This window comes from Oncorhynchus keta, chromosome 21, assembly GCF_023373465.1.
Source record: "Oncorhynchus keta strain PuntledgeMale-10-30-2019 chromosome 21, Oket_V2, whole genome shotgun sequence".
Classification (NCBI taxonomy): Eukaryota; Metazoa; Chordata; class Actinopteri; order Salmoniformes; family Salmonidae; genus Oncorhynchus; species Oncorhynchus keta.
This window is the reverse complement of record NC_068441.1, coordinates 4,193,034-4,213,622: the sequence shown is the minus strand read 5'-3', so window position 1 is coordinate 4,213,622 and position 20,589 is coordinate 4,193,034. Positions and strand designations below refer to the sequence as shown.

The 20,589-nt window shown below is 41.9% G+C and overlaps 1 protein-coding gene across 2 annotated transcripts; it reads right to left on the bottom strand.

Annotated features, from left to right (window-relative positions):
- Nucleotides 1-54: 54 nt before the first annotated feature.
- LOC118399968 (sodium-coupled monocarboxylate transporter 1-like) lies at nt 55-16,747 on the bottom strand. Of its 2 annotated transcripts, XM_035796247.1 has the most exons (16): nt 16,676-16,747; nt 10,214-11,139; nt 8,831-8,896; nt 8,562-8,613; nt 8,255-8,322; nt 7,843-7,997; nt 7,577-7,717; nt 7,335-7,464; nt 3,269-3,357; nt 2,896-3,008; nt 2,573-2,640; nt 2,392-2,478; nt 1,970-2,163; nt 1,615-1,724; nt 1,342-1,427; nt 55-1,135 (listed from the first exon to the last, which is right to left on the bottom strand). In XM_035796247.1, the coding sequence occupies exons 2-16, from the start codon at nt 10,568-10,570 to the stop codon at nt 1,010-1,012; spliced, it is 1,842 nt and encodes a 613-aa protein (XP_035652140.1). In that variant the 5' UTR covers nt 10,571-11,139; nt 16,676-16,747; the 3' UTR covers nt 55-1,009. The 2 variants fall into 2 exon arrangements, with proteins under 2 accessions (XP_035652140.1, XP_052329196.1); XM_052473236.1 differs by lacking the exon at nt 16,676-16,747 and having other exon boundaries at nt 10,214-13,574.
- Nucleotides 16,748-20,589: the final 3,842 nt, after the last annotated feature.

The window sequence follows — 20,589 nt, the reverse complement described above, 5'->3', positions numbered from 1 at the left end:
ACTTGACAATGAAAGAAATCCCAAAAAGAACAATCACAGCAAGCTAACTCACTATACATTTCAACACAATCTTTATAGCCACAAAATGAATATACAGTCAAATGTGTTGTATCAGCCTCAAGGCCGTAAAACACAAAATAAACATGATCACATATCAACTGCATATTCTCATATTACAAGTCCATTATTTGTAGTGACAAGTAGGTTAGATGTACATTTTAATTTATGTATTTTTAATTAAACCTATTTTATCTATAATCTTAACACAATGTTAAAAAGTCATAAACCCCCACCTCACAACCCATCGACCCCAAACTGTTCACACCCCTCTTGTAGACGATTTATTTTTGTTGTTGTTGGTGTTGTTGCAGTTTTAAAGCTAATTTCCTCCAATTATAGACATTTTGCCATGTCATATGTGCGTTCACATGATACTTTAGTGACTCAACAAAAACAAAGGAGGCCGCTTTGTGGTTGAGGTCCCTGATTAATTCATCTGGCCATGACAACTACAACTATAAGATAGCTGGTTAGCCTCACATACCTACCTAGCTACCATAGGCTACCTAGTTGATCAACTGGACATTTTGGACAGGTTATAAATGGCTCTTTAAAGTCTGTCAGTGAGTGAAATAGCAAGAGGAAAACTGCCCATACACTAACACATTTTGAATTGGTGCCTTGTGCATTCTCTACTATTACAACTCTCGACAGCAAGAAACTGAAAGCCCAGCTGAGTTAAAATAAATACATAAAAATAACATGACTGTTTTGTCGAACCCACGGTTCATATTGACCCTGTTGAATATGGGGTTAGTAATGCTAGTCCTTTGTTCTTGTTCTTCACACACATTTGCTGATTAGGGACTTCATCTGCGTAATTACACACTCGGGCTTCCTTTCTTAGCAATGAATTTCATTACAATAAAACTAGAATGGAAATGTGAGAGGACAAATTGTTCTCTTGGAGCACTCCAGTTGACAGAGTGTATTTAGCTTGGTGACAGCATCACATTTTAGTGACCTTTTCCACATCCTTTTCCACAATGTTAAACTGAGAGTCTTTGAATGCAGCGTTGTTTGATCCATTCTTCAGCTCCGATCCAGCCTTTTCATTTATCTCAGAGTCTAATGCCTGTGGAAGACACACAAAGACCACACCAGTAGCCAGTTAACACACAGACAGATAGGCACAGCCGCAGAACATTCAATACAGACGTAGGCCTACAGTATGAGAGAGAGAGAGAGAGAGAGAGATGGGGGAAGAGAGAGAGAGAGAGATGGGGGGAGAGAGAGAGAGAGATGGAGGAAGAGAGAAAGGGTTGGAGGAAGAGGCTTTACCTCTGAGTCCTTGCCACAGCCAGCGCAGAATAGATCACGTCTCCTTACAAAGAGATCCAAGCGTAGATTGTCCTGCTTGCAACCACCTGGAAAGACACGACACAAGGAGATGTCTGGCTTAAATAAATGCATCCAGTATCAATTTGACTGAGTCATTATACTTAGGGCTAGGAGTTTTTCCGAAACCAAACTCCTCTTCGGGTCATGATGTCAAAACATAACTCATAACATGCACTATGCTGTTAGGGTTAGCGCTAAAGGAGGTGTCCTCACCTGTGATAGCGCTTACCACCAGGCCCACGATCACAGTCACCAGACTGCCCAGGAGACAGAAGTACAAGTAGGACAGGGAGTACCATGAGTCTGCCAGAGCTGGCCGGTCACTGTAACAACAACAAAGAGAGAGAGTCATACCTGAGCAACATTATCTCAGCCCCCCTAACACATTAGCCTCGTGAAATCAGATTCCTTTCGGTGACACAGGATGTAAGCTAGCAAGATCAGGCTGATTTAACAAGGCTGCTAACCCATAGCTATAAGCACCATCGGACTGGTCAAAGGTAGTGCACTATATGGGGAATAGGGGACCTTGGAGACATTGGTTATAAAGTGACTGTGAGTAACTCACTCAGGCAGAGGGGTCAGTGTTACTGCCCCGGTCCATGGGGCCAGGGTGGTGTAGTTCAGGTCCTGTGTGCGGTTACAGCCTGCCACACTGATTGGCAGGGGGTTGGTCTTATCAGCTAGGGGTGGGTATATCTGCGCACCAATCCCTACCCACAGTGTAATAACAAGGCCCACAATCAGTCCTGTTAGTCCCCCCTGCAGGGCATAAGGAAGCAGTCTCAGTACTCTCTTACCTATAGAGATACCGCACATACATTTTTATATTGCCTAACCTTTGACGTTGTTGTATTTAACGACACAATATTGATTATTATGTCAGGACTTTTATAGTGTTTACAGATGTTCATTTCTCTTTGAGTAATGAGTTAATCAGTCTTTGAGTATGAATGATGATTGATATGAATGAGATCGGGGGATGCCTACTGTTGAGTTTGCTGTGCGCCAGAACATGCCTAGTACGTAAAGTCCAAGAAGAGGTCCACTTATCATTCCAAATATGGACAGTGCTGCCTGAAAAGAGACAACTGTTAGAAACATAAAGCGGAGGGGATGACTACCAGACAGCAGGTGGTGCTACAGAGCCACATCTGATTGTTTTTCCTACCTGCAAAATGCTTCCCATCAGTGAAGCTATTGCAGCCATCCCAATGCACAAAAACCCGAAGAAAACACCTGGAATATGTCCAAAGGTAATTAAATATCCCATAAACGTATGATGAACATATGATGATTAAGACTATATTTACATGTAAAGTAACAACATATAATGAAATATAATGAACATACTAAAGGAAAATTCTAACTGACCTTCTATATTTGTATCACAGCATTATTTGAATGAACTCACGTGTCATTTTGTTACTCTGACATAGGGCTGTGGCGGTCATGACATTTTGTCAGATTGTTATTGTTTTGTGTGAAACTCACTGAGGCCCATGTTGATCCAGGACACCTGTTTCTCTGTCAGGTTTTTCCACACTGGCCTGACAAAGTCCTCCACAGTGACAGCCACCAGCGCATTGATGCTGGAGGACACAGTACTGAAACAGACACAATGGCAATAGATGAGGGGAAGAGAAACAATGTCCTTTGTCTGCAGGGAATTCATAGTTAAACACATTCATTGATAGGTTAGTAGTGGAATACCGCTTGTGTTTGGACCCAGGACGGGGTAGGGGGTCGTGAGGTTGGGTTTTCTTACTATGCCAATCAATTTAAATATCCATCTAGACCTTTTCCACCTAGAACATTTGTGTGACCAAACCTTCTCTATTTGGGTTCCCCTTGGGAGTATTCTCACCTTAGGGTGCCACTGTATGCTGCAGACACAAACAATCCAGGGACTCCAGGATAGGCTGCCAGAATGTCCATCACCAGGTAAGGAAGCAGCTTGTTTACACAAACACACACACACACGCACACATGCACACACACACGCACACACACACACATGCACACACATGCACACACTGGTCAGTTTCAACATTTGACAACACTGCCATAGACAAATCAAATTCAAATCTAATCACATTTTATTTGTCACATGCTTTGTAGACAACAGGTGTAGACTAACAATGAAATGTTTACTTATGGGTCATTTTCCAACAATGCAGAGTTAAAGAGAAGAAGAAAGAAAATAGTGACACAGTGAATAACATGGCTATATATAGGGAATAGAAAATAACACGGCTATATATAGGGAGTAGAAGATAACATGGCTATATATAGGGAATAGAAAATAACATGGCTATATATAGGGAGTAGAAAATAACATGGCTATATATAGGGAGTAGAAGATAACATGGCTATATATAGGGAATAGAAAATAACATGGCTATATATAGGGAGTAGAAAATAACATGGCTATATATAGGGAATAGAAAATAACATGGCTATATATAGGGAGTAGAAAATAACATGGCTATATATAGGGAATAGAAAATAACATGGCTATATATAGGGAGTAGAAAATAACATGGCTATATATAGGGAGTAGAAAATCACATGGCTTTATATAGGGAGTAGAAAATAACATGGCTATATATAGGGAGTAGAAAATAACATGGCTATATATAGGGAGTAGAAAATAACATGGCTATATATAGGGAGTAGAAAATAACATGGTTATATATAGGGAGTAGAAAATAACATGGTTATATATAGAGAGTAGAAAATAACATGGCTATATATAGGGAGTAGAAAATAACATGGCTTTATATAGGGAGTAGAAAATAACATGGCTATATATAGGGAGTAGAAAATAACATGGCTATATATAGGGAGTAGAAGATAACATGGCTATATATAGGGAGTAGAAAATAACATGGCTATATATAGGGAGTAGAAGATAACATGGCTATATATAGGGAGTAGAAAATAACATGGCTATATATAGGGAGTAGAAAATAACATGGCTTTATATAGGGAGTAGAAAATAACATGGCTATATATAGGGAGTAGAAAATAACATGGCTATATATAGAGAGTAGAAAATAGCATGGCTATATATAGGGAGTAGAAAATAACATGGCTATATATAGGGAGTAGAAAATCACATGGCTTTATATAGGGAGTAGAAAATAACATGGCTATATATAGGGAGTAGAAAATAACATGGCTATATATAGGGAGTAGAAAATAACATGGCTTTATATAGGGAGTAGAAAATAACATGGCTATATATAGGAGGTAGAAAATAACATGGCTATATATAGGGAGTAGAAAATCACATGGATTTATATAAGGAGTAGAAAATAACATGGCTATATATAGGGAGTAGAAAATAACATGGCTTTATATAAGGAGTAGAAAATAACATGGCTTTATATAGGGAGTAGAAAATAACATGGCTTTATATAGGGAGTAGAAAATAACATGGCTTTATATAGGGAGTAGAAAATAACATGGCTATATATAGGGAGTATAAAATATATCATGGCTATATATAGGGAGTAGAACATAACATGGCTATATTTCGGGAGTAGAAAATAACATGGTTATATATAGGGAGTAGAAAATAACATGGCTATATATAGGGAGTAGAAAATAACATGGCTATATATAGGGAGTAGAAAATAACATGGTTATATATAGGGAGTAGAAAATAACACGGCTATATATAGGGAGTAGAAAATAACATGGCTATATATAGGGAGTAGAAGATAACATGGCTATATATAGGGAATAGAAAATAACATGGCTAAATAGGGAGTAGAAAATAACATGGTTATATATAGGGAGTAGAAAATAACATGGCTATATATAGGGAGTAGAAAATAACATGGCTATATATAGGGAGTAGAAAATAATGTACCCGCCTGCCTGACCATTCTGCCTGCCTTGACAACGAGCCTGTCTGCCACTCTGTACCTCCTGGACCCTGATCTGGTCTTGACCTTTTTGCCTGTCCACAACTATTCTCTTGCCTACCCCTTTGGATTATTAAACATTGTAAGACTCCAACCATTTGCCTCCTGTGTCAGCATCATGGTCTCGCCTTGTGCCTTGATAGTACGAACTATCAAGGCACAGCAGACTTGGATCATCTCTGCCATGCTGTCTCCCTGCAGGGAGCCACCATTAGGAGACATGAGGAGTTGGTACAGGGCCTTTTGGAAGGGCTGCCTCCTGTGTCTGCATCTGGGTCTCACCTTGTTCCTCGATAAATGCAGCCAGTCAAGATGCTCTCGATGGTGCAGCCATTTAACTTTTTGAGGATCTGAGGGCACATGCCAAATCTTTTCAGCCTCCCGACGCGGGAAGAGGCATTGCCATGCCCTCTTCAAGATTGCGTTGGTGTGCTTGGACCATGACAGATCCTTAGTGATGGGGAGACTGAGGAACTTGAAGCTCTGACATGCTCCACAACAGGCCCGTAGATGTGAATGGGGGCATGCTCGGGCCCTCCTTTCCCTGTATCTTTTTTGTCTTGCTGACAGCTTTTTTGTCTTGCTGACGTTGAGGGTGAGGTTGTTGTCCTAGCACCACACTGCCAAGTCTCTAACATCATCCCTATAGGCTGTCTCCTCATCATTGGTTATCAGGCCCACCACCGTTGTGTCGTCGGCAAACTTAATGTTGGTGTTACAGTCATGCAAAGCCACTCAGTCGTGGGTGAACAGGGAGTACAGAAGGGGACTAAGCACACACCCCTGAGGGGCCCCCGTGTTGAGGGTCAGCGTGGTAGATATGTCTGGAAACATGTAGGTATTACAAACTGGGTCAGGGAGGGGTTGAAAATGTCAGTAAGGACACTTCGCAACTGGTCAGTGCATGCTCTGAGTACGTGTCCTGGTAATCCGTCTGGCCCTGACATATTTTTAATTTTAATCTGTTAAAGGTCTTAATCACATCGGCTTCGGAGAGAGTGATTTCACAGTCTTCCGGAACAGCTGGTGTTCTCACGCATGGTTCGCATTTCCCTCATTTGGTAGGCCCATGTCACTTTGCAGCTCGTGGCTATGATTCCCTTTATAATCCATGATAATTTGCAAGCCCTGCCACATCCGACGAGCTGGTGTAGTAGGATTTGGTCTTAGTCCTGTATTGAGGCTTTGCCTGTTTGATGGTTCATTGGAGGGCGTAGCAGGATTTCTTATAAGCGTCCGAGTTAGTGTCCCGCTCCTTTCAAGCGGCAGCTCTAGCCTTTATGTCAGTGCGGATATTGCCTTTAGTCCATGGCTTCTGGTTGGGATATGTATGTACGGTCACTGTGGGGAAGACGTTGTCGATGCACTTAGTAATGAAGCCAGTGACTAATGTGGTAAACTCCTCAATGCCATCGGATGAATCCCGGAACATATTCCAGTCTGTGCTATTGAAACAATCCAGTAATTTAACATCTGCTTAATCTGCTTAATCTGACCACTTCCGAATTAAGCATGTCACTGGTACTTCCTGTTTGAGTCTTTGTATGTAAACAGAGTCATCGTCAGATTTGTCAAAAGGGGGGGCGAAGGAGAGCTTTGTATGTATGTCTGTGTGAGTAAAGATCATCTAGAGTTTTTTTCCCCCCCTTTAGTCGCACAGTTGACATGCTGGTAGAAATGATGTAAAACGGATTTCAGTTTTCCTGCATTGAAATCACCAGCCACTAGGAGCTCTGCCTCTGGAAGAGCATTTTCTTGTTGGCTTATGGCCTTACAGCTTGTTGAGTACGGTCTAAGTGCCAGCATCAGATTGTGGTGGTAAATAGACTGCTACAAAAATATAGATGTAAACTCTCTTGGTAAAAAAGTATGGTCTACAATTTATCATGAGATATTCTAACTCAGGCGAGCAGAACCTTGAGACTTCCTTAATATTAGTGCAGCAATTTATATGCCGTCCATGCCTATATTAACCATAGCTGTCTTACACTTACTTACCTGATCAACTGCCCCTACATCACCGTTAGTGAATGGATCACAGTCTTTGTAAATGGAGTACATGGTGAGGCCGGAGAACACTGCTAAGCTCACAGTCAACCAGAGACCAATTATATTCCCATACAGTGACCTGAGGGTTTTAAAGAAAGCAAACATGGAAAAAACACTCATATTGCTATTCTTCTTTCACAGCTTTTCCTGTATGATTGTTGTACATTGTGGAAAGTAGGAGTGCACCTTACAGTTTGGCTTGGGTTAGGGTTTTGCAAGAGATGTAACGCTGCACCTGTGACTGGTTGATGGAGTAAATGGACACCCACATTACACTGCCACCAACCACGATCGTCCAGAACGTGTGACGCTTCAAAGGGTCTGGATCAAAACTGCATTAGAAGGTATTAAATTGAAAACGCTCAGGAAACTATGCGGGGTCATACTGTGCTGGTAATAAATTTGTATCATTGTAGCTATTCAATCCCTGCATGACATTTGTGGACATTATACTTACTCAAACGCGCTGAGCCTGCCTCCCTGGTAGCAGTCATCCCAGATCTTCCCCAGGCCCCCCTGGATGACAGCCCCCCTTGCGATGACAGCCACAAAACCTGCTAACATGATCACCATCTGAAACACGTCTGTCCATATCACCGCTTTCAGACCTCCCTGAGAACCACAATACAACATGGAGTCAGGGGAAGGAATGTACAGTGTGCCGTAACCTCATCTACACAAAAGAGGTATGTTCATGTGTAGGTTCTGTTGTGTTTCCTGGACCCTAGTAATTGCCCATAACTGGGTTACAGTTTTCCCTGCACGGTCATGTCATGGGGTCAGGAAAAACTCCTGGCCTTGGTCATGTGTATTGTCACAGCAGGAAGGTGTTGATTGCTGATTGGGAGTGTGTGAGATGAGCCACTGACCAGGGTACAGTAGAGGATGCACACCACCCCAGTGGCCACCAGCACTCCCCAGAGGTTCATCCCTGTGACTGAAACACAAAGAAGTTCAGCCCTGTGACTGAAACACCCATAGGTACAAACCCGTTTACATGACTTTTGAGCTGCTGATAGCGTCAATTCATGAACAATTAGACAACACAATCATCAGATCTTAGACCAATTGAATTAGCTAAAGATGTATAATCAGTCAGACCCTCGATAAACGCGCATATAATATTATTGTGGTTTGGATAAGGGACATTACAGAGGTACTTTGCATATGACTTACTTTGATTGAGTGCGAGAGCTGGCGCATATATGACCATACCAGTGTACAGGGCCTGAAAGAAACACAGCAATTAGTTGATTGATGTAAACATATACTTGATGCACATTCATTACCTGAGATGGCCAGATGGCTTCAGAAAAACAGGCAATGGAAAAAAAGGGACATTGTTTGTCGTTAAAGTATTACAGATATTATTGTTTCCACCAAATCCTTGGGGAAGTATTGCCTATCTTTTCATCCCATCTTCATGATGTTAACTGAATATTTACCGTTTGTGTGATGTACATGGATGTCCCGATCACCCGAATCAACTTATTAAAGCGCATCTCCAGATACTGCAGAGAAAATAAATATTTTAGTCAAACCTGGCCTGATTTCATTGGCTTTTTACACTTGTAAATATTTGTTTCTACCCAGCTAACAACAACATGTTCCCAAATTGTTTGAGAACGTTCCCGTAAGTGTCTCATTAGGTCAAGAACCCTCAGAAAACTGAACACGTTCATTTTCTTGTAACGTCCCATGAAATGTTTCTAGAAAATTAATATTGTATATTCTGAGAACATGGTAACCATGTTCTGAGTATGTTCTGTTTCAAATTAAGGGACTAACTCTGACATCAACATCTGCTAAAAGGGTTCTCAGAAGGTCTTTGTTAACACAGATTGTTCCCCTAACTAATGGAAAACTGAACACTCGGACATTAGGGGAACATTACGGGTAACATTACAAAAATGTTCTTTCTCCCTAGAATTGTTATCTGGGTAATCAGGAAGTGATGATAATGAAAGATGCATGTACTTTTCAAGTACATCCTGGTTCACACCTACCCACAACTCTGGACCCAAGTATCTCTTGTACCTCATTCTACCCTCCTGCCCCACATGCACCCCTCGCTCCTCCAGCTCCGTCTACCTTCAGCACCCCAGCAGCAGACTAAAAACTATGGGTGACAGGGCTTTCAGACACTATTAGGGCTGCAGAGTCTCGTTCCCACTTTAAGGCATAGCTCAAGACTGTGCTGTTCGGAAAAGCTTACAAGGACCTCAGCTAATTCTGTTATTGTGTCCTCTGTATCTGGCGACACCTGTATATAGCTTTGATTGTTGTCTGTGTTCTATGTTCTGGATTGTTTTTATTATTATTAATTATTGCAAAATGTTTGCACCTTGGGTCTGAGAAAAGCGCTTCACAAATTAGAATCATCATCATTATTATCTGCAAGCCTAAAGTCTCAACATTATTTTGGATTAAGTCATCAATGGTTTCTTTGTCAAAACAAAGGACATAATTGAATGGACTTTTAATGCAGTTAGTCACACATTTAGTCCTCATAGATGCTGAATGTGACAGATGTAACAGGAAGACACCCCTCCTGGATTAGATTGATTTCATGGATCAGTGATGAATCATCAGTTAAATGACAACGGATAGACATGTTAGAGCACACCCCTCTCATCAACACCTCTCCCTACTGATTCATCTTAATTCCTACATCTAACCTCTTACCCAAGTTCCCCTATTCCTCTTCACTTTATCTCCATCCACGTTGATTGCACTTGCTGTTTGACCGGTACAATAGACCCAGTGGAATGGTCCCAAAAGTACAATGTACCCAAGTGGGTCTGACACTGTCTGGTATATCTCCTTACCTCATAGGTGCTGGTGATGCCCAGGCGGTAGAAGAGAGGGACAAATATCTCGGCGGTGATGATGGACATGATGGCATAGGAGATGGCAAAGATCCAGTAGTCCGCCCCAAACCGATAGGCTTCGGCTGGTGTGCCGATCACGGTGATGCCAGACATGAAGCTGGCAGTGAGGGACATGGCAACGGGCACCGCTGTCATCTGACGGCCCCCCAGCAGGAACTCACCGCTGCTGTTGTTCTTGCGGCCCCGGATGGCTTGGAACAGGCCAATGCCAGCTGCCCCCAGGACTGTGCCCACAAATACCACATAGTCCCACACAGAGAACGAGGCCACGGGGCCCCCTGTGCCCATCGTCATGGTTAATGAGCCCAGAAGAGATCTCTCAGGCAGGGACGACACTTATCTCACCTTTACTATCTAAACACCTTCACCCACTGCTCGTAACTTAGATCTTACAGTTTGATTGTTAGGCAATGTTGCTAATATTTAATTTCCTTTCTTTCCAATGCACACAATTTTTCCCATTTAAAATTCGATCAAATGAATGTTATATGAATTACAGAATTATTTAACTTTCACAAAGTTAAATCAAGGTCAAAATAAAACACTTTTACTAAAATTGAGGCCAACCGTTTTTCAGTCTTCCAAGAGAACAAACCAATAGCACATAAATTCTCAGTCAGCACCTCAGGAATGCCAGTATCAATACAGATTAAGTGTTGAAATTATTGCAGTTATTTGACACTTACAATAGACATCCACAATGGAAAGAAATGTCCTTCTACAAGCATCCTAGAATCCCAAGAACTAATGTCCAATATTCCTATGTGATAAGTCTTGCTTACTTGTTGATGTTGAACAACGCTGAAAACTACTAGCAAAGCATCCTCCCGTTTAGCAAGACTTCCTTGTGTGCTCCCCTTGTCCTGACAAAATCATGGAAGAACACACTATTGGTGCTGGTTAACCATAAATACAACTTTAATGAATCATCACCCAAGGACAACAGATACAGAATTCACTGCACCGCCTTCCAAGATTGTAAAACGGAACGATCTTTATATCTGACTTCATAAAGTGTGTTTGGCCTGCCGGCTGCTCTACCATTCAATAGAAATATACTGTTGGTTTTATTATTGAGGTAAAACACCATGCATTGTCAGCCTGACACTGTTGTAACTGTCGAAGCATGGGAGCCGCATCAAGAACTCCTGCAATATTTATGAACTCTAAGACCAAACATTTTTATTATATTTTGTATCATTTGTGTGTGTTTTTGTTCTACCTTATGTTATTTTTAGTACCACAATTATATTGATTACTGCATTGTTGGGTTTAGAGCTTGCAAGAAAGGCAATTACAATGCATTTACAACCCTGTACTAGTGAACATGACATTAAAACTTGACTGATTAGACTTTCCAGACAAGCCAAGTCAGCTGTGAGATAGAACAACACATGTAGTCATTGATCAGCCATTGATGAGTCATTCGATCCCATTGCATGAGTCAGTATATTGGAAAAATAATTTTAGATGCGAGCACTTTTTGAAATAGAAGACAATGCCCAGTTTTGGGGGAAATTAAGGATACTGAATCACTCAAGGACTCAGTTACAACCTTACATGACCATGAGATACAGGGATTTTTTATTTTTTTATTTCACCTTTATTTAACCAGGTAGGCTATTTGAGAACAAGTTCTCATTTGCAACTGCGACCTGGCCAAGATAAAGCATATCAATTTGACACATACAACACCAAGAGTTGCACATGGAATAAACAAAACATACAGTAGAACAAAGAAAACAAAAAGTCTATATACAGTGGGTAAAATTAAGTAAGATAAGGGAATTAAGGCAATAAATAGGCCATGGTGGCGAAGTAATTACAATATAGCAGTTAAACACTGGAATGGTAGATGTGCAGAAGATGAATGTGCAAGTAGAGATACTGGGGCACAAAGGAGCAAGATAAATAAATAAATACAGTATGGGGATGAGGTAGGTAGATAGATGGGCTGTTTACAGATGGGCTATGTTCAAGTGCAGTGATCTGTGAGCTGCTCTGACAACTGGTGCTTAAAGCTAGTGAGGGAGATATGAGTCTCCAGCTTCAGAGAGTTTTGCAGTTCGTTGCAGTCATTGGCAGCAGAGAACTGGAAGAAAAGACGACCAAAGGAGGAATTGGCTTTGGGGGTGACCAGTGAGATATACCTGCTGGAGCCACGGAGGCCACGGTAGGAGAGTTGTATGGCAGTGAAGCTCGTCTGGAGGTTAGTTAACACAGTGTCCAAAGAGGGGCCAGAAGGATGCAGAATGGTGTCATCTGCGTAGAGGTGTAGCAGAGAATCACCAGCAGCAAGAGCAACATCATTGATGTATACAGAGAAGAGAGTCGGCCCAAGGATTGAACCCTGTGGCACCCCCATAGAGACTGCCAGAGGTCCGGACAACAGGCCCTCCGATTTGACACACTGAACTCTATCAGAGAAGTATTTGGTAAACCAGGCGAGGCAATCATTTGAGAATCCAAGGCTGTCGAGTCTGCCAATAAGAATGTGGTGATTGACAGTCGTCGAAAGCCTTGGCCAGGTCGATGAATACGGCTCCACAGTAATGCCTCTTATCGATGGCGGTTATGTCATTTAGGACCTTGAGCGTGGCTGAGGTGCACCCATGACCAGCTCTGAAACCAGATTGCATAGCGGAGAAGGTATACTGGGATTCGAAATTGTCGGTAATCTGTTTGTTAACTTGGCTTTTGAAGACCTTAGAAAGACAGGGTAGGATAGATATAGGTCTGTAGTAGTTTGGGTCTTGAAGTCCACCCCCTTTGAAGAGGGGGATGACCGTGGCAGCTTTCCAATCTTTGGGAATCTCAGACAATACGAAAGAGAGGTTGAACAGGCTAGTAATAGGGGTTGCAACAATTTCGCTGATAATTTTAGAAAGAGAGGGTCCAGATTGCCTAGCCCGGCTGATTTGTAGGGGTTCAGATTTTGCAGCTCTTTCAGAACATCAGCTATCTGGTTTTGGGTGAAGGAGAAATGGTGGGGGCTTTGGCGGGGTTGCTGTAGAGGATGCTGGGCAGTTGACCGGGGTAGGGGTAGCCAGTTGGAAAGCATGGCCAGCCGTAGAGAAATGCTTATTGAAATTCTCAATTATAGTGGATTTAATGGTGGTGAAAGTTTTTCCTAGCCTCAGAACAGTGGGCAGCTGGGAGGAGGTGCTCTTATTCTCCATGGACTTTACAGTGTCCCAGAACTTCTTTGAGCTAGTACAACAGGATGCAATTATCTGTTTGAAAAAGCTAGCCTTAGCTTTCCTAACTGCCCGTGTATATTTGTTCCTAACTTCCCTGAAAATATCACTGGGGCTATTCGTTGCTAATGCATAATGCCACAGGATGTTTTTGTGCTGGTCAATGGCAGACAGGTCTGGAGTGAACCAAGGACTATATCTATTCCTAGTTCTACATTTTTTGAATGGGGCATGCTTATTAAGATAGTGAGGAAGGCACTTTTAAAGAATAGCCAGGCATCTTCTACTGACGAGATGAGGTCAATGTCCTTCCAGGATACCCGGCCAGGTCGATTAGAAAGGCCTGCTCGCAGAAGTGTTTTAGGGAGCGTTTGGTCGCAGACCCATTACCGATGCAGGCAATGAGGCAGTGATCTCGATTGAAAACAGCAGAGGTGTATTTGGAGGGTGAGTTAGTTAGGATGACATCTATGAGGGTGCCCGTGTTTACAGATTTGGAGTTGTACCTGGTAGGTTCATTGATCATTTGTGTGAGATTGAGGGCATCTAGCTTAGATTGTAGGATGGCCACGGTGTTAAGCATGTCCCAGTTTAGGTCACCTAGTAGCACGAGCTCAGGAGATAGATGGGGGGCAATCAATTCACATATGGTATCGAGGGCACAGCTGGGGGCAACAGTGAGCGACTTGTTTCTGGAAAGGTGCATTTTTAGAAGTAGAAGCTCGAATTGTTTGGGTACAGACTTGGATAGTAATACAGAACTCTGCAGGCTATCTTTGCAGTAGATTGCAACACCGCCCCCTTTGGCAGTTCTATCTTGGCGGAAAATGTTATAGTTAGGGATGAAGTTTTCAGGGTTTTTGGTGGTTTTCCTAAGCCAGGATTTGGACACGGCTAAGACATCCGGGTTGGCAGAGTGTGCTAAAGCAGTGAGTAAAATACAGTTAGGGAGTAGCCTTGTAATGTTAACATGCATGAAACCAAGGCTTTTACGGTTACAGAAGTCAACAAATGAGAGCACCTGGGGAGTGGGAGTGGAGCTAGGCACTGCAGGTCCTGGATTAACCTCTACATCACCAGAGGAACAGAGGAGAAGTAGGATAACTGTACGGCTAATTGCTATACGAACTGGCCGTCTAGCACATTCGGAACAGAGAGTAAAAGGAGCAGGTTTCTGGGCACAATAGCATAGATTCAAGGCATAGCATACAGACAAAGGTAAGGTAGGATGTGAGTACATTGGAGGTAAACCTAGACATTGAGTAATGATGAGAGAGATATAGTCTGTAGAGATGTTTAAACTAGGTGATGTCATCGCATATGTAGGAGGTGGAATAACATGGTTGGTTAAGGCATATTGAGCAGGGCTAGAGGCTCTACAGTGAAATGAGACCGTAATCACTAACCAGGACAGTAATGGACGAGGCATATTGATATTAGAGAGAGGCATGCGTAGCCAAGTGAACATATGGGTCCAGTGAGTGGTTGGGCTGACTCGGGACACAGCGATTCAGACAGTTAGCAGGCCGATGCTAACAAGCTAACAGTTAGTAGGCTGGGGCTAAACAAGCTTGCAGTTAGCAGACCGGGGCTGGCAAGCTAGCAGTTAGCAGACCGGGTTAGCAAGCAAGCAGTTAGCAGGGGCTAGCAGCTAGCAGACCGGGGCAGGCAAGCTAGTAGTTAGCAGCCCGGGCCAAGTCTGGTTTTGCCTCTTCATGCGGTGACATCGATAGACCAGTCGTGGAATTAGTAGGGTTCCAAGTAGCTCTAGGTAGCTAGCAGGCCTAGCAGGTTAGCAGAATGGGCCTTCAGCGGGCAGATTGGAATCCTCGGGCAGATTATGTCGGTATTCCAGTCGTAGAGGATCGGCGGGGTTCCGTGCCCCATACCGGCAGTAGAAGGGGTCCGGATATTGTAGCCCAGGAGTGGGCTTCGGTGGTAGCACAGGAGCCCTGGCCGGGCTAGCTTCAGGCTAATTGGTGCTTACTCCGGGATGGAAACGCTAGCCAGGAGTGGTCACCCGGAATTGCGATTAGCTAGTTGCGAAGATCCAGATGAAAATGTTCCGAGTTTGCGGTAGGAATCCGGGGATATGGAGAGAAATAGGTCCGTTATGCTCTGGTTTGAGTCATGTTGTTTGAACTGGCGAGAGCTTTCCAAAGATTAGCTGATGACCACTAGCAATGGTTTGCTGACTGATAGCTGGTAGGTTGTTAGCTGGCTAGCTTCAGTTGAGGGATTCCAGATCTGAAGTAAATAGAAATACTTAAGAAAAAAGCAGATCCACGCCAGATTGGGTGTTGCGGGTTGCAGGAGAGTATTTAGAAGTTGAGGTTGAGGAAAATATTTTAAAAGATATGCGAAGAAAAATATGTAAAAATATATATACAAGGGACACGACAGGACAAAGACGTCTGACTGCTACGCCATCTTGAGACGGTATCAAACATCAAATTAAAACACTTAAACTGCAATATGCAACTTTTTGGGCTACTCACATAGAAATGTGAGTTATAGATCTGTCACTTTCAATGAAAGCAAGTCTAAGAAGCGGTATATTTGTTCTATGTGCGTTGTTTTTATGCTTCCCTGTTGTTTTCGTTTCATGTTAATTAAATTACCCCCCTCATTATATTACCCCCATTAAATTACCCCCCCCTCATTATAGCTGATTTTAAATCCATAATAATAAACATATTATCACCTAATGTCGTGTTGGATCTTTTTATCAACTTAAGTTATTGTGAACATTACAAGTTTTGAACTTCTATTTGCTATTTATGGCCTGTAGGCCTCATTGACCTGAGCTCAAACAACTTGTTTTTGAGTTAAAAAAGCATAATGTATGGATTATTTTGACTATAACAAATACTCAGATTAAACATATTGTGCTATTTATCAGACTATCTTGTGTCAAAGATTAACAAGGACATTTGTTTTGAAATCGTTTCAAATTTTTAAATAGTAAGCCCAAAATAACATCTGTTGTGTTCCTGGTCAAAACAGACCGGTATGATTTTATTAGTAAAGAAAGGACATAGGCCCAAAACTACACATGAAAACTTTACCATATTACAAAATGAATGTCTGAACATATTAAAGATCAACAGTAACAATAACAGTACTACTAACAATAACAAAAACATTCAAATAGAGTTGACTCCATAAGTGAATGAAACTTGAAAGATAAAAAATAACATACCTTATCAAGGTTGCTAACTCCCCCTCTGTTGTAAATCCAGGACAGTGTTGGGCTTCTTGTCCTCCCTGATACTCACAGTGGTGTGCAGAGTTGTAATCAGGAGCACATTCTTCTTTTTCTTCGGGCAGTAGGACACAAGAGTGTGTGTGTGTGTGTGTGTGTGTGTGTGTGTGTGTGTGTGTGTGTGTGTGTGTGTGTGTGTGTGTGTGTGTGTGTGTGTGTGTGTGTGTGTGTGTGTGTGTGTGTGTGTGTGTGTGTGTGTGTGTGTGTGTGTGTGTGTGTGTGTGTGTGTGTGTGACTAAAGACGGATCATTTTTTAACAGAAACACCAGAGGTTTACAAAAGTTAAATAAAACACCCACAATGGAATGAAAATCTTCCAATTGTAATTTGTGTGGTCAGATGCCCTGTGAGGACTAAGGATTAAAAAGTATGTCTGACATGTATTGGGGTACACAATTATGGATTGATTTAAAAAGCAATATGAGAATCTTAAAATTAATTTCTAAAACTCACAGGCAGCCAGTGCAGAGACCTTAAATTAGATTAAATGAACTATATTTTTCAGAGAGAAAACTTGTAAATTGCTCCAATTCGACCGGAACACAACAGGTGGGTTAAGTTAAGTTTTGTAAATTTTAGTGGTGTTAACCATATTCAAACAACTGAAAATACAATATTTTGGGATAGGGAAAATATATTTCACGGAAGTTTAGAAAGTACAATGATTCTCTTGCTTATTTTGTCACATACACTGAAATTAGGCAAATTAGAATTTTAGAAACTAGGAAATGGCTGAGCAATTTCTGCATTGTGCACCTTCCATTGGTTATCTGTTCCCATCAATGCAGTAGATTCTTTCATTTCCTGGAAGGCAGTACCTCATAAACAAGGTGTATTGAGAGCTTACTATATGCGAATCAAGCACGTTGATTTTACAGTTGGGTGAAGTTTGTTTAAGATTGTGGGGTATAATATGAGATTTCAGATGAAAATAAACCTTCCAGAGCCTGATAGCTTTCAAATTTCAAGTCCCTGTTCTCAGTACTTACTGTTGACAAGAATATTTACTGTAACCAGGAACTGAACATTCATTGGCTTTGAGCCTACTGCTGAGGAACACTGAACAATTTGTTCTGTTATTTTTTCATTGCCACTAGTGTTTCAATTAGTTTAAAGTCAGGTTGCCTTGGTTATCCGGTCAGGCTGCGATAGCCTGTGTCACAGAACAAGCTCTACACCAGACACACTCAATAGGCAGACCGTGGCCAAGTCCGGACCCAGGACCACGGGTCCTGTCTTAATATATATATATATTTTTTTTAAAGTATTATTATTACATTTTCTATTCGGTCAGGATTCGTATCCTGGTTTCATAAGACATGAAAATGTGTCAAATTGAGAGAAATGGGCATTAACGGCAAAATGTTTCCATTACTCCATGTACGGTGTCCAATCAAAACATCTTATTTTGACCAATGGGTAAAATAACATATATTTGAATTGTGTAGATACTACTCTAAGAAAACCTATGGTCCAAACCTCATGTCTCTTTCATAGTCCGTTCAAAAGTTATTGGAGTTTTCCCCCTTCTATTATAGACAGAATTAGTGTGACTAAATCTATCGAGGACAGAGAAAAAAAAGTCTGTAGAGTCCATGCACAAACTAAGAAATTAAGATGTATCAGAAAGAGCAACGTCAGAAGGCTTTCCAATAGATGTTGCAACGTTGCTGTGGGGACTTCCATTCAGCCACAAGTGCATTAGTGAGGTTGGGCACTGATGTTGCGCGATTAGGCCTACCTCACAGTGGGTGTTCCAATTCGTCTCAAAGGTGATTGATGGCGTTGCGATCAGGGCTCTGTGCAGGACAGTGAAGTTCTTCCACACTGATCTTGACAAAACATTTCAGTATGGATTTTGCTTTGTGCACGGGGGCATTGTCATGCTGAAACAGGAAAGGGCCTTCCCCAAACTGTTTCCACAAACTTGGAAGCACAGAATCGTCTAGAATATCATTGTATGCTGAAGCGTTAAGATTTCCCTTCACTGGAACTAAGGGGCCTAGCCCAAACCAGCGCCAGACCATTATCCCTCCACCAAGCTTTACAGTTGGCACTAGGTAGCTTTCCCCTGGCATCCGCCAAACCCAGATTTGTCCGTCGAACTGTCAGATCGTGAAGCGTGATTCATCACTCCAGCAAACGCTTGGCATGGTGATCTTAGGCTTGTGTGCGGCTGCTCGGGCATGGAAACCCATTTAACGACGCTCCCGATTAACAGTTCTTGTGCAGACGTTGCTTCCAGAGGCAGTTTGGAACTCGGTAGTGAATATTGCAAACGAGGACAGACAAGATTTTTATGCGTTACGTGCTTCAGTACTTGGCAGTCCCTTTTTGTGTGCTTGTATGGTCTACCACTTTGCAGTTGAGATGTTGTTGCTCCTAGACTTTCCACTTCACATGAACAGAAATTACAGTTATCCAGGACAGCTCTAGCAGGGCAGAAATTTGACAAACTGACTTGTTGGAAAGGTGGCATCCTGTGACGGCGCCATGTTGAAAGTTACTTAGCTCTTTAGTGAGACCATTCTACTGCCAATATTTGTCAATGGAGATTGCATGGTTGTGTTCTCAATTTTATACTTCTGTCAGCAATGAGTGTGTCTAAAATAGCAGAATCCACTCATTTTAAGGGGTGTCCACATACGTTTGTATATATAGTGTATATTCAAATATGTATAGATAGTATGGACAGCATATGAATGGAAAACATGTCAACAGCAGTAGTTATATTGGATGAGCCATGACTACAACACACTTTACATATATAAAGTCGGCATAAAACTGTATGTAAACATTATTAAGTTGACCAGTGTTCAAGGACTCTATGTACAGTGCCTTCGTAAAGTATTCATACCCCTTGACTTAGTCCACATTTTGTTGCGTTACAGCCTGAATTCAAAATGGATCAAAAATATAGTCTTCACAAAATAACCCTCATTGACAAAGTGAAAACATGTTTTTAGTCATTTTTGCAAATTGTTTGACAATGAAATACAGAAATATTCTATTCACTTAAGTGTTCACACCCCCGAGTCAATACTTTATAGAAGCACCTTTGGAAGCGATTATAGCTGTGAGTCTTTCTGGGTAAGTCTCTAAGAGCTTTCCACACCTAGATTGTGCAACAGTTTCCCATTATTGTTTTAAAAATTCTTCAAGCTCTGTCAGATTGGGTAGTTGATCATTGCTAGAGAACCATTTTCAGGTATTGCCATAGATTTCCAAGTAGATTTAAATCTAAACTGTAAACTGTTGAGCACTGTCTTCTTGGTAAGAAACTCCAATGTAGATGTGGCCTTGTGTTTTAGGTTATTGTCCTGCTGAAAGGTGAATTAATCTCCCAGTGTCTGGTGGAAAGCAGACTGAACCAGGTTTTCTTCTAGGATTTAGCCTGTGCTTAGCTCCATTTTGTTTCCTTTTTATCCTGAAAAACTCCCCATTCCTGACTAAAAGCATACCCATTACATGACGCTGCCATCAATATGCTTGAAAATATGAAGGATGGTACTCAGTGATGTGTTGTATATAAGGGCAAAAGGCAAGACCCAAATGCAGACACAGGAGGCAGATGGTTGAGCTACGATATTTATTATACCCAAAGGGCTAGGCAAAAGGCAGGTCAGGGACAGGCGAGAGTTTATAAACCAGGTCAGAGTCCAAACAGTTCAAGGGGATAGGCAGGCTCGAGGTCAGAAGAGCCAGAGTGCTCAGGCAGGCGGATTCGGCATCAGGACAGGCAAGGGTTAAAATGAGGAGGGCTAAGAAAAGACAGAGACTGGTGAAAAATAGGAGCTAGGCGAAACGCTGGTTGACTTGGCAAAACAAGACAAACTGGCACAGAAAGACAG